The sequence below is a fragment of the Cryptotermes secundus genome, unplaced genomic scaffold, assembly GCF_002891405.2.
Source record: "Cryptotermes secundus unplaced genomic scaffold, Csec_1.0 scaffold57, whole genome shotgun sequence".
Lineage (NCBI taxonomy): Eukaryota > Metazoa > Arthropoda > Insecta > Blattodea > Kalotermitidae > Cryptotermes > Cryptotermes secundus.
Window position 1 is genome coordinate 258317 of NW_019725840.1, and position 14495 is coordinate 272811.

General features: G+C 39.1%; 1 protein-coding gene across 1 annotated transcript in view; it reads left to right on the forward strand.

Annotated features, from left to right (window-relative positions):
• The first annotated feature begins 104 nt into the window (after nucleotides 1–104).
• The window catches only part of LOC111863610 (tyrosine-protein kinase hopscotch), a 20833-nt gene continuing 6442 nt past the window's right edge, over nucleotides 105–14495 (forward strand). Inside the window, exons 1-11 of the mRNA XM_023850081.2 lie at nucleotides 105–1313; nucleotides 1945–2195; nucleotides 3223–3342; nucleotides 4274–4434; nucleotides 5802–5933; nucleotides 8422–8549; nucleotides 8781–8993; nucleotides 10340–10461; nucleotides 11884–12037; nucleotides 12177–12324; nucleotides 13795–13917. Coding sequence (XP_023705849.1) covers nucleotides 576–1313; nucleotides 1945–2195; nucleotides 3223–3342; nucleotides 4274–4434; nucleotides 5802–5933; nucleotides 8422–8549; nucleotides 8781–8993; nucleotides 10340–10461; nucleotides 11884–12037; nucleotides 12177–12324; nucleotides 13795–13917 — 2290 coding nt within the window. The 5' untranslated portion in view covers nucleotides 105–575. The remainder of the gene's footprint in view (nucleotides 1314–1944; nucleotides 2196–3222; nucleotides 3343–4273; nucleotides 4435–5801; nucleotides 5934–8421; nucleotides 8550–8780; nucleotides 8994–10339; nucleotides 10462–11883; nucleotides 12038–12176; nucleotides 12325–13794; nucleotides 13918–14495) is intronic.

The window sequence follows — 14495 nt, forward strand, 5'->3', positions numbered from 1 at the left end:
TGTTATGAAAGTTCCATGGTTCTGTGGATCGTGCTAATTACAACAATGGAATGCATTTCGTCAATGGTCTACGTTGGCAGCATGTGCGTCAGGCATGTAAACATCTGCTATATGAAAGTCGTGCTTCTAAAACATAAAGCACTAGCTGAATAAACAAAATTTATCCATCCATACTTCCGTAGCATTGAAAATAAAATTCACATACAATATATCGAAAACAATTACTACTTGACTCGAATAAATTAATCAGTATTTCGGTTTACTATGCGGGTATAATTGGCAAGAGATCAAAATAAAAAAAAAAGACTATATGTAAACAGCTGTATGTTATTTTGCGTGTTACAGTTGTTTGGATACAAGTATAAATAGTACAATGAGAAGAGAAATGCCTTCGAAGATACGAAAATGCATAGTAGTGGGATGCATGCATAATTCTGAGTTCTGTACCTGAGAATGACAATGCTGTGAGAATATAATCTGCTTGCAGTGTAACTGAATGAGTCCAGTGATATTAGTCGCTGATAAAAATAAAATACTTAATGTTTTGACGTACTGAAGCCTGCACGCTTATAATTATGGGAGAGAATGTTAAAGTTGCCCCAGTTCACATATATGTTGACAATGAAATCTTTAATATACCACTTCAGTCTTTAACAACTGCAGAAGACGTTTGTATTGAAGTTTCCAAGCAGCTTGGTATAGGGCCTGTTGCCAGACACTTATTTGCACTCAGACTACACCGATCAAAAATTTGGTTTAATCCAGGCCTTAGGTTGTCTGAAACTCGAGCAAATGCAGAATATGATTTTAGACTCCGATATAAAGTACCAAGCCTCTCAAGACTGAAGAAAATAGACATGAAAGCATATGATTATTATTTTCACCAAGCTCGAAATGATGTTATGAATAATGAGATCCCTGACATAAGTTATGATAAATACAGACGGGAACTTGTTGGTTTAGGAGTTGCGGACATGTACAGAGTGATGTTGGAGAAAGGTGTAGAAAGGGATATGGTTGAAAGTGACTATAAGAAGTACATTCCTAAAGAGGTTATTAAACATCATTTCTTTTTCATCAAGAAACCCATCCATGACTGTCTGGGCAAAATTAAGAAAAGTGTTCAGCATGATGCCTGGTTTGTAAAGGGAGAATATTTGAAACAGTTTGAAGAAATGGCTCCAAATTACTTGAGTGAAGAGTTCAAAGCTCTGATAGATGATGAAGGATGTGTGGAAACTGTCCTCTTGAAAGTCAACCCCTTCCATGAAGAACAGCCTGGGGTTAGTGTGCGATATGATGGAAAGAAAGAGGTAATTTCTGTCATGTAGTGTGTGATCTTGATATTTTGCCTTAAAGTTAGGCATAATAATAATAATGAAAGAGCTACCAGTCTGTGAACAGGAAGTTGACATATAAGGCAAATGTGTTATATGTTTTGTTATTCTGATACATCCGTAGAATTCAGTGAGTTGTCACACACACAACTCTTTTTATTGAACAGTGTTCTGATGCAGTTATGCTGTTTGTTGGAGAAGGCTGCTGTTTCACAAGTAAATTGTAATCAAATATTCTTTTATAATTTTTTAATACAATCTTGTATGTCTTAACTCCATGGAGCAGTCTCCCTTGAGAAGGTAATAAATGCTTTCGAACCCTAATGTGACCTGAAATCTGTCTTCACTTGTGGACCTGATCTTCAGTCAGACTAATCCACAGCATAAACTATTTACTTTAGATCCATTCTGATAGTGTCTTCGTCTATGCCGACATCTACCAGGTGGTTTATGACTAAAAATTTGTGTGAATTTTTATATTTCTTAAATCAAAATATGGTTACCGGGCATGTGAAATTACATACACACAAGTTTCCATATAATTGAGGTTCTGTTTTAGAGAAGCATGTGTACAAAAGCCCACTTAAAGTTTGATGTCTGTTTCTAGTGGCATCAGCTGTGTACAATTGATGACCTGTGTTACATTTCTGTACGTAATGATGGAACTGTTGAAATCTCAAGAAAAAATGGCATACCATCATATCTGAAATTTCATTCCATCCCATTGATGTTCTCCTTTGTGAGTTTGCTGGATGGATATTACCGTTTGATGGTGAAATGGACGTTCAATTTATGTAAGGATGTCCCAACGCCATTGCTGCCAAAGCTACATGCTCTGAAGTGTCATGGACCTGTGGGGTAAGACAAATGGTTTCTCTAGGCTGAAATGCAGAACTGAATGTTCTAAACTCACAGTTATCCATCATGTATGGAGAATTGAGTATGCTGGTCGCATGGGAAAATCTCAGGGAAACCCAATACAGTATGGTCTAGTAAACAAGCCTCTAAAGGTAAAGGTGAGGTTTAAGTAAGCACCATACCATGAAGATATGGGGGAATGGAGGCAAAGCTCCATAATTCGTATACGATATTAAGCATACAGTGAAAACAAAAACAAATGAATTGCAGTGTGCAGTGACAGGTGAAACATTTTGGATGTACTGTAATGTGAGCAGAAATTCAACTAACTTTTGTTGTCATGACATCTGGTGGCAGCTAGGAGAACTACTGCATGACAGGTGAATGTATGCACATTGCATAAGAACTCTGCATGCTTAAATTCTGAATAATGAGGAGTTTACTGTATGCAGATCTGAATCATACATAAGTCCTCTTATCAGCAGTTGATATGGGATCAGTAATTTATTCAGAAATTGCTTTTTAACAACTGTCATAATTCATAATAATATTGGTTCTTTTTTTAATTATTCTAATATGTCTTCGGGGGGCACGTTGTAGCATGGTTGAGGCACTGTGCTACAAGCCGGAAGGTAGCAGGTTCAATTCCCGATGAGGTCATTTGATTTTTTTCAATTAACCTAATCCTTCCAGCTGCATTATGGCCTGGGGTCAACTCAGCCTCTAACAGAAATGAGTACCAGGAATATTATTTGAATATTCTTGGGTGTAAAGGCCGGCCAGCACGTAGGGCTGACAACCTTGCCGCCATCTATGAGCCGATTGTCTAGAATATGTGGGAACCTCAACATCTTACAACCCTATGGGCCTCCATGGTCTGTTACAGGGATACCTTTACTTTACTTTAATATGTCTTCATTTTCTTTATGGCCCACCAAAGTGCATATTACCATTTCTTTCATAAATTTAATTTTCATAGTTATAATACTGGTCTTGAATATTTGTGATAAAATTATCTTTCTTTCAGCGGAGAATTTTCATACGCCAAATTGGAAGAGAAACGGAACAGTGCCCCTGGTTGTTTCATTCTGCGGCAGAGCGAGACAAAATATGATGTCTACTATATAGATGTCTGCACCAGAGAAAGGTTAGTTGCTGTCGACACTTTATATCATGACCTGTTTAGATAGGCAAGTTATAATGTTCTGTTTTTTGGCTACAAACTTTACATAAAACCAAAATTCACTGAAATTTTAGGATGGTTAGATAGGTTAATACAGTTTACATCAACTTTAGCGACTGTAAGTAAAACTCATGTTCTCCTGCTGTTGTTATTGCAGCATAAAGCTGTCCCTGTTTGAGAGTGATCATTTGATCACTAGAAAGAAATCTCTGCACATTCTGTGTCATATAAAAGAAAAGTACAGCTACTGTGGTGACCTTTACCACAAACCTGAAACTTAGCACTGGTAGGAAGTACACTTAAACTTGACCTATGAGTGGGTTATGTTCCAAAGTCCCACCTTTAAGTCGAGTTGTTCATAAATTGAAGCATACTTTTTCCAACAAGAATGTGATTTGGAGTAGCTGATTACCCAAGATTATGAACAGAGTCTATTTAACCTGTAATATCATATGTAGTTTACTTTATAAATGAATATCGAAGAACACGTTAAACATCCACAGACAAATAAATAGACAAAACTAAGTAATTCAAAATAACATTTTTGTAATATAATGTAATGTGCTGAGTTCTGTCATTGGGGTTATAATGCTCTGTAATCTGTTGAAAGTCGACGGATGTTTCAGAGGAATGTGTTACCTTCTTCTTCAGGGTTGAAGAATAAGCCAAACAAGAAATCAGTATTAAGCAGGTAGAGTGAATTTCAATGGACTACGTGGTGTTATATCCCAGAAGATATAACTCCTCACAAGCACTACTGTGAGAACCTGAAGTCCTACAGTGCCTGTGCCAATTATATGTACAAATGTCCTTATGTCAAACATTCTTATGTTGAGGATAAATCGTAATAAATTAAGTAGCAGTGATACATTCTTTGAAATGTTAATTTGAGCAGTTCAAAACCAAAATCATACAAGATTGAGAAGAGGGGGGAAGAAGAATACTTCTTCAGTTGTGATGGAAAGATTTACACAAGCATAATGCAGCTTGTGGCAGCATACCGAACCGGTGAAGACTCCATCTTCCTCCAAGAGTGTCTGCCTCCTTCGGAATATGGTATGTTTCACTGTGTTTATATTTCGTTAACTTTAAATACAGTATGATTGCCAGAGACCTTCATGCAAATTGTTTAACCACTTAGGTAGACATGTGAGATGTTGTGTAAGTTTTGAGGTTTTCACGGCGATGACAATGAAGAAAGTTGTCTTCTGGGTTTAGGCACCGTGTATTCTTCGTTTTGGCCGACGTTTCGGAGGAACGTAGCGCCTCCATCTTCAGAGCAGTTGATGGAGGCGCTACGTTCCTCCGAAACGTCGGCCAAAACGAAGAATACACGGTGCCTAAACCCAGAAGACAACTTTCTTCATGTGAGATGTTCTTGCCAACCAGTTGGCCTGCAGAAGTTGAGACTGGAAGCATAATCGCTAAACTTGCTGCCTAGCATGTTACAAGTAATACTTGATAAAGGCAGGGGGTGGATGTCAAGTGAATATTGAAGCCTAACACTCATTTCATCATTTCTAGACAACTGAAGCAGAATTCAAAGTGTTTATTGAAGATGAAATCAGTGCTAAGCATGAACATTAGCCTTGAAAATTCCTGCAACACCTTTCACAGAACACCAGGATCTCAAGTGTTTCAAGCGTACGAGATCTAAAAGTGTGTGTTGATGGTACATTAATACAAATATTATGTTCTTGAACATTGTCCATCGTGAAGTTTTTATTTAAAACAGTCTATTTTTATTTAAAACACTGCCGTGTTTTTATTTAAAAACGCAACTTTACAGAGACTGGATTCTGTCTCTGTAAAACCTACTCAATTGGGCCCACTTGATAGAGCTAGTCCCTGTCTCTACTAGCTCTATCAATGGTGCCAAACTGAATAGGTTTTATCTGAAGATGGAGACAGAATCCAGTCTACGAAACATTGTGTTTTAAATAAAAGCAGGATGATGGATAATGTCCAGAAACATATATTTATGTTCCAAGTTTACTCCATTTCCAACAATGCACATGAGTGGGTGAATGTAAAGTTTATGAAAGATGCCAGCATAAATCCATGCAGCAATACAGAGTATGTGAAGCATCTGATGTAATATGGGTAAAATTTTAGGTTTTGATGGTGGTGAGTTGTCAGGTTGCAGTCTTCTGTGGTGTGTTGTTTCGTGGATATGTAACAGTGTTTCAGACAAAACATCTGTCTCCATCTTCAGGTAGAAGAGGAGGCAACAAGTTTCTCCAGAATGTTTGTACCTGTATGCTGACTACACAACATCATATCCCAGAAGACTGCAGTCTGAATCAGTCTAGTTTGCTTTGCAACCTGGTCTTCAATAACATCCATAACATGGTAGGACAGTAAATTCATGTTGATTAAGATGAAGAACATCAGACTTGACGTGATTGGTGTTTTCTTTGCAGACAAATCAAACTTGCTGTTGTGCCAGCTCGAGACGAATAAGGTTGACATGATGACAGCAGACAGTGCTGTGGCCGGTCTTCTCAACGCAGCTCCGCAATGCATCAATGTCAGAAACTTACAAGTCTACAAAAGTAGGAATCTACCTGTGTCACATATCAGCACCAGCTCAAACAATAACGATATCTGAAATAATATCATGTATTAGAGGATTTGGGCCATTTTGGCGAAACTTGTATGGGCATTATGGCTGTCTTTTAAATGAGAACTTTATTCAAAGTAAGGTTTACATCTTGTTGCAACTGTGAATGTGCGCACTGGCATGTTGCACACATAACAGAGCATGAAAAGCATGCAGGATTTGAGGTTCTTACATTGGTGGTTATGAAGAGTACTATTTTTTGGGGGTATAACACCATGTAGTCCGTTGTAAGTCAACTGGCATTTCAGAGGAACATGTTGCCTCCATCCTCAGTGTTGAATAAGTTGTGCAATATACCAGCATGAAGGCAAGTACTCTTCATGATAAAGCATGTTCATAGACACTTCAGTGTCATCGGTGAAATGTCAGCCGTAATGTTGGATATACTGGCTTCCGTTTCATCCAAACTGCATAGGTTACTGAGGTAGGCATTGCTTTTAATATAACCCCATAAAAAAAACTGATGGTGACAAATTTGGTAACTGTGAGGACCATAACCCCTGTTGAAATGGTTTATTCTCAGAACAGGGATGGCTTGCACATTGCACATGGTCACATGTTTTATATCCAGCCCTATGGGGAGATGATTGGATCCATGAATTGATGAATACATGTAAATGTAAATGTACACTGTATGACATGTTATGCTGTCTTTTTCACACCACAGGTGTAGGTGGGTGGACAATATTAGAATGGATCTTAGAGAGATAGGATGGGATGTTATGGATTGGATAGATCTGGCTCAGGATAGGGACAAGAGGAGGGCTCTTGTGAACACAGTAATGAACATTCAGGTTCCATAAAATGCTGGGAAATTCTTGAGTAGCTGCAGAATTGGCGGCCCCTCCAGAAGGGCTCAGCTCCATGAGTAAGTGAGTAAGTTTTGTAATTTCCCATTCTTTGAGGTGTCTGAGGAATTTATGGTCTGTATCAGTGTAGTGCACTGAGTTAATTATGTTTTCAAAGAAAGTGGGCCCAACAGTATCACAGCAAGACTGCACACCACATTTGAATCTTGACAAGTAAAGCTATCCCTGTAACAGGCCATGGAGGTTGATAGGGTGTGAGACTTCAAGGCTCCTACATTTTCTAGACAGCTCTCAGATAGTGGTGAGGTTGTCAGTCTTACATGTTGGCCATCCTTTACCCCTAGGAAGATTCCTGGTATTCATTTCTGTTGGAGGCTGGGTTGACCCCAGTGCCATAGTGTGACTGGAAGGGTCAGATAAATTGAAAAATTCAGTGACCTCGTCAGGAATCAAACCCACGATAGGTGTTTAATGGGCTGCATGGGGATTTTCCATCAACTATATGCAAGTATCCTGACAGCTCACATAACCTGTAAGATGGAACCACACCTCATCTGAGGAAATGAGTCACATCTAACATGTGAGAGCCATGAACCACCTTCTGAAGCAACCACTCACCACAGTGATTCATTTGTCACAGTCCAGGATAAACAGCTGCCAAATAACACGCACTTTGTATGGTAACAATTGCAGTGTCTTTGGTGGTGTCTTGCGAAACTGCTGTATGAGATTCCAGTTTCTTGTGCTGGTTTCTAAACTGACTGTAAGGACTTGCACTTAATCTCTCACTCACTACTGCTGTACAGGTTCCTGTAATAGCAGTTGAGTGGCGAACATGTTTCAGTATGTTCACATTTTCTGTCTGCCTGAACTGTTTCACAGACTTACATGCCACGGGTGTTGCTGGTGCTCGACATCAAAATTTGTGGCTCTAATCACTTGGGCTTGTTTTGAACTATTCTCCACTGAGAACATATGCTTCTCTACACTGAATGCCATGTTTTTACTGCTTGCATTGTGCACTCCATACTGTGCATATGAGTTTCACCAGACTGGTTTTATCAGTATAATACATGACATTATTAACATTCTTATCATTGGTTTCTAATTTAAGCAAGTCACTCTGTATAAAAATAATTGTTGTAAGTCTGCCATTTACAAAATATAACTCTGCAAATATGGGTATCATTTTTGAAGACTTCACATCGAGGTGTATCCCAGGAAGGAATGTGTAATGTTTTGTTCTATTCCGTTGTTCCTGAATGTCCAAAGTATTTTTTTATTGCTAGTAGGGTGGGACCAAGTCCCTTGTACTGCGGCCACTTCTGGCCTATTGTACCAGCCCCAGATGATAGGTGAGCCATTGGTGGAATGAAGATTGGCAGGGGAAACCGAAGTACTCGGAGAAAACCTGCTCCAGTGCCACTTTGTCCGCCACAGATCCCAATTGACCAGACCTGTGATCGAACCCGGGCCACCACGGTGGGAAGCCAGCGACTAACTGCTTGAGCTATGGCGCAGCCTGTCCAAAGTGTACTCTAATGTACAGCTTTGTACTGCTTGTAGTACAGTTTTCTGATCTCAGGCTTACAATTGTTATTATTTTTTCAGATCAAAAGAAAGAAGGTCGAAGTGGGACGTCACATATATATCGAAGTGTGTGGAAACCCTCAAAAGGCAAGAAGATTGAAGTGGCTATGAAAACTTTGAAACAAGAATGTAGAGATAAATACCTGAAGGTAATACTTAATATGATATATCTTAGCTGGTTACCACATATAGAAATTTCAATGATCATTTGAAAATTTTTTCCTGCTTCATTTGAAATATTCTGACAAATCTCTTCAATTCTTTATCTTCCTCCTCCATTAATTTCCTATTTAAATTTTGTTTTGGATCCGTTTCCCATTACTTCTATTTTTGTAAATAAAATTATGTATGATATTGTGCATTCTCTCCTTGTACCACAGGATTTCCTTGAACTTGCTGGTCGATGGGCAACCCTACAGTCAAATGCAGTTGTCAAGTTGTATGGCGTAACACTGTCTAGTCCACTTGCCATGGTAACAGAGTACCTGAGTTTAGGGCCACTGGACGTGTACCTGAAGGAGCATAAACTCAGCTTGAAGCAGGTGGATCTCGTGGAAGCTGGAGCATTTCTTGCCAGGGCACTCTGGCACCTGGTATGTGATTTGGGAGGCAAGCACAATTTCAACTGTCGTGCGATGTAAATAGTTGTAAGATCTGAAGCTTTCACAGTGGGTAACATTATAATAATGAAGTAATCAATTAATTAATTAATTAATTTGATATTCAACTGACATGGTTGGTAGCCCAAAAAGATTTTATCAATGTAAATAGTTATTATGAAGTATGAGAGTGTAAGATATATATTTACAGTAGGCATTTGATACTCAAGGCACTTAAAAGAAAGTTGTAGGACCATTTAGTTTTACATGGAAGTAAACTTTGTGAAGTGAGTACTGCACAAGGAAACCATGTCGAAACTCTGTATACATCTGTATGGATTTCACCTTTAAGTCTTATTCAGTAGTCTTGTGTATTTGTAATACCATTTTTCCTCGTAATAGGTTTTGAGGAAAAATGATGCTTTTGATTGTAGGACATGCATCTGATTTTTAAGATGCAGCAGTGAATGTAGGTGTAACAGTGAATGCTGACCAATCTTACTTCATCACAGTGTATTAGTTAATGTCAAAACCACTTGGTATATTCACCCTCCAAGCCCCTGTCAGGTGTTTTGTACATTATCACATGTAACAACATTTCTCACAACGAGAATACACAGAAGCACTGTCAGAATCTCCATTGTTACTGTCTTTGTGTTTATTGTCCAGTGACTAGTGTTATGGATATGAAGAGTTTCCTTGTGCTTTAATCATACAGTATAACATCTCAACATTGTCTCTTAGATGGCATCACATGTAAGACAACTGTGATTTCAAAAAGGTTAAAATGTGAAAGAAGGGCAACTCAGAATTGAGGAAATATGAAAGTAAAGTAAAAAAAGTAAAGCTGTCCCTGTAACAGGCCGTGAAGGACCATAGGGTTGTGAGTCGTTGAGGGTACCACATTATCTAGACCATAGGCTCAACGATGGCGGTAAAGGTTGTCAGCCTTACCCGCCGGCCGTGCTTTACTCCCCAGGAAAATTATTTAATTAATTCCTGGTACTCATTTCTGTTAGAGGCTGAGTCAACCCCAGGGCTTTAGTGCGGCTGGAAGGATTAGGTCAATTGAAAAAAATCATCAGGACTTGAACCCGCGACCTTCCGGCTTGTAGCATAGCCCCTCAACCAACTACACTACCGCATGCCCCGAGGAAATATGATATACTCTTAAAATTCAAGTTAAAATCATGGGAAGATAAAATGTCTGACTAGAATTTTTTTTTGTAATAATATTTGTTAAGTATCTTATGAATATTGTTTTGATCTATTTGGAGTGTTGGATTTTGTTTTTTCAACTGTGAAGCATGTAGAATAAGTCTTTGTAATTTTTCCAACAGGAGGACCAAGGCATAGTCCATGGGAATATCCGATGTCGGAAACTTCTAGTCGCAGCTCACGATGATAATAGCTTCGTAGTTCGTCTTGCTGATCCAGGGTTACACTCATACACCTCATCTGAGTATGTTTTGGACAGAGACATGTATTTCTTATATAACAGAATTGTCAGGCTTCATACATCAGTGTTACTGGTCTTGGCATGAAATTGTATCAACCAGCCATCATAACCTGGCCTTCACACATCTCCATGCTAAGAATGCAGGATTCTTTTTTCTGTTGGTATTTGTATCTGTAGGACTGTGATGATTATGCTCTTCTGGTGTCTGATGCCAAGTGATCTGATAAATAGTTACAAAATTTTGGGAGGAACCTGCTGCTGGCTCTAACTTTAGGGTATTCTTCTACCCTGAATATGGAAGCAGAAGGTACTTTTTGAAATGTTGATAACTGTATATCAGCCTACATTCCAGAAGTCAGTAATCATGTCTAGGACAATATCTGAACTGTAAGAACTTGAATATTTAAGAGATAAATATTTAATATTCACAGTTCTTTTAATTGGCTTTCATTCATAATGAATCAAGAAATCCATCATTAATCCTCTTTTGAAATGGTTTACCAGCCACTATCAGGTTTTTTAAATGTTTATTGTGCTTGAGAGACAGTTAAAATCTCAACTTGAAATGTTTTTCTTCTAACCACTGCTGAAGGGTCCAGAGTGTGGAACTTGCATCTAAATATCTTTTTGCTTGCTTCTGGTAAAAGAGTCCAGTCTCCGGATTGCTCTTTTGGATGACTGGTGATGAACATGCAGTTACTGTTTGTTTGTTAGAGTGGCTGTTAATACCATAAATTTTCCTAAGTACAGAGTGATATTACAGAATGTTTTCTTTAAAATTGAACAGTAGCAGTAAGCACTGTTAGAAGTACTTACTGACTCATGAAGCTGAGCCCTTCTGGAGGAGCCGCCAATTCTGCAGCTACTCAAGAATTTCCCAGCATTTTATGGAACCCGAAGGTTCATTACCATGTTCACAAGAGCCCTCCACTGGTCCCTATCCTGAGCCAGATCTATCCAATCCATACCGTCCCATCCCATCCTATCTCTCTAAGATCCATTCTAATATTGTCCACCCACCTACGCCTTCATCTTCCCTGTGGTCTCTTTCCTTCTGGCTTTCCCACCAATATCCTATACGCATTCATCTTCCCCAATTTGTACTACATGCTCTGCCCAATCATCCTCCTTGACTTGATCATTCTAATTATACTTGGAGAAGAGTACACGTTATGAAGCTCCTGATTGTGCAGTTTTCTCCAACCTCCTGTCACTTCATCTCTCTTCAGTCTGAATATTCTCCTCAACACCCTGTTACTGTTACAAGGTCTCCTGAAAGTAAATCATGATCTATGATTTGTTATCACTACCATCATCATCATCATTCCATTGTCCTGTTGTATTTTCTCAAGGTATTCCACAAATATGGATATGTCTTTTGAGTTTCAACAGACAGATTTGTAATATATTTAAATGATTTCACAGTATTCACTGGATTCCAACGGAATGTTACTCTAATTTTGATTTTGCCCATGGTTCCGTGGCAGCTGATGTTTGGGCATTTGGTACCACCCTGTGGGAAATATTTGCATATGGAGAATGCCCACCTGAAACTAGCGATGTAGAGAAAATAAAAAAGGTACTTGTGTTTCTTACAGTTGTTTGTATGCATTAACATTTTTAATGATTTTGAAAATAATTATTGAATACAACTGTGTTAAATGTATCCCTTGTCATTAAAATAAACTAAAGACCCAACAAATGCTGTTGTGTTGCAGGATTACCAGAGTGGCAAGAGGCTGCCTTTCTCTAGTGGCTGTACAGTCGACATCTACAAACTCATGTTGGAGTGCTGGGATCTCGACCCATACAGGAGGAAGAAGCCACAGGCCATTATGCGTGATCTGAATCAGATCCTGTATCAAGGTATCATCACTTTCACTTCAGAAGCCAGCTCCTCTTGTTTCACTTTTTTGTCTTTCTTTATGAGAATATGTGGGTGTGGAATTTTGTATGTTGAGAACAGGGCACTGAGGAGAATATTTGGACCTAAGGACAGGAGGCTAAGTTGCATAATGAGTAGATTCATGATTTGTGCTCCTTGCCAAACATTATTAAAGAAGATGAAATCGAATTCAACCCTGAGGATGTATGTGAGATGTTCCGGTGAAACATTGATATCCACCTAGAAGAATTCACGGTGCCACATCTCAGATCACCTTCTGAACACACATTTTTGGCTATATTTGACACCTTAAGTCTGTTAGGCCCTGCTATATGGACAGAGATGTTTAAAAAAAATTATATACCTTAATATGCAGTAGCATAGTGGTTAAGGCACTATGCTACAAGTCGGAAGGTCGCAGGTTCAAATACCAATGAGGTCATTGGATTTTTTCAATTGACATAATCCTTCCGGCCGCACTATGGCCCTGGGTTTCACTCAGCCTCTAACAGAAATGAGTACCAGGAATTAAATAAATAATTTTCCTGAGGAGTAAAGTGCNGGATTGGAGGTGTAGCTCCATGCATTCATAACCTCAGCACTAGATAGGCCCCATTGTATAGCAGGCTGCAGGAGCTTGGAGCATATTAAACTCTCAGGACTTCCTGTTTGTTACACAAAGTTGTAGCTCTTTTGAATGTTGACAGATTTCCTACTTTTGTCCATCTACCGTCATGGATAAACCGTGTTGTTTTGAGGTTCCTACAGCAGTGATTATGATGAGCATGGTGTTCCACATTGTAATGCTGCGTACTTCATAAAGAGCATGATACTTTGGAGGAACATACTGCCTCCATTTTCAGAGTTGAAGAGTAAGCCAGGCAAGAAACCAGAAGATTCAGGCAGCAAGCAGAGCTTTGAAGCATGGCATCATAGATAAATCAGTTTTTAAGATTTTGAAAACAAATCTGTGATTTATTTCCTTCCCGTTTTTAGTACAGAAGTGATACAAATAGATTCTGAATGGTTCTGACGATGGTATGTAATACTCAGAATTACTGGGTTTTTGGACTTTGTCCATCATCCAGTATTCTAGAAACTAGAAAAAAACAACGTTTTGGAAACTGTATCTGTTTCCATCCTCAAGTGAATGGGAAGGCACCTACTGTGTTATGTCCCTTAGAAAGAGCTAACCTCGATCACTGGACAACCCCTGTCAGATTTCTAAGGGACCCAACAGAATAGTGTCTTCCTCGCTCACCTGAGGATGGAAACAGATCCAGTTTCAGAAATGTTGTGTTTTCTAGTTTCTAGAATACTGTATGATGGACAGAACAAGAAAACCCAGTAATTCTGAAAAGTGATACAGTTTTCATATCATGAAGCATTAACCATTTCTTACATCCATTATGAAACTGTGTTGTAGAATGCCTCATACAAATGTGTTTCAGTGTTCAACTCCAGGCGAATGCATTCATATGCCACACCTTCCTTCAGAGTGTTTAAAGGTCTTGGGAACTCTTCAGAGAATAGCGTAACAGAATCAAATGCCAGTCTGTTCTCTGGAGCCACAGGTAAGTCATGTAGCCATGTTGGATTTATTAACATACTGAGACACAGAAACCCAGGTAATGCAGCAGTAATTATCTCTTGATATCAGGCCATTTGAATAGGAATGATACATCTATTTAAAAGGTCAGGTTCCTCTAAAACACTAGTTATGATGTACAAAAGTATGCAATGTTACGTCCCAGAAGACAGTTATTATCGCGGTCACTGTCATGATATGTTACGTTACTATTTTAACTACAAGTAATCCACTTAGATCTGTTGTCAGCGGCCTCTGTAGTCTAGAGGTAACGTTCCCACCTCATGACTCGTAGTATGCGGGTTCAAATACCCGGCGGAGGTTGTCGAATTTTTAAGGGCGGAAAAATTCAGGGAACAAGTCCTCCGGGAGGGACTTTAAGCCGTGGGTCCCGTGTCGTAGCTTTACGGCACGTAAAAGAACATCATATCTCCAAAGGAGGTCACTGAGCCAAATTACGGATGTTTCCCGCCCAACAGCAGTCTCTAATACCTCTGGTAGATGGGGGAAGCATTATAGATACCTCTCAGCTAGTAGAGCCGGTCTCGCTGGCTGGGCGGGACT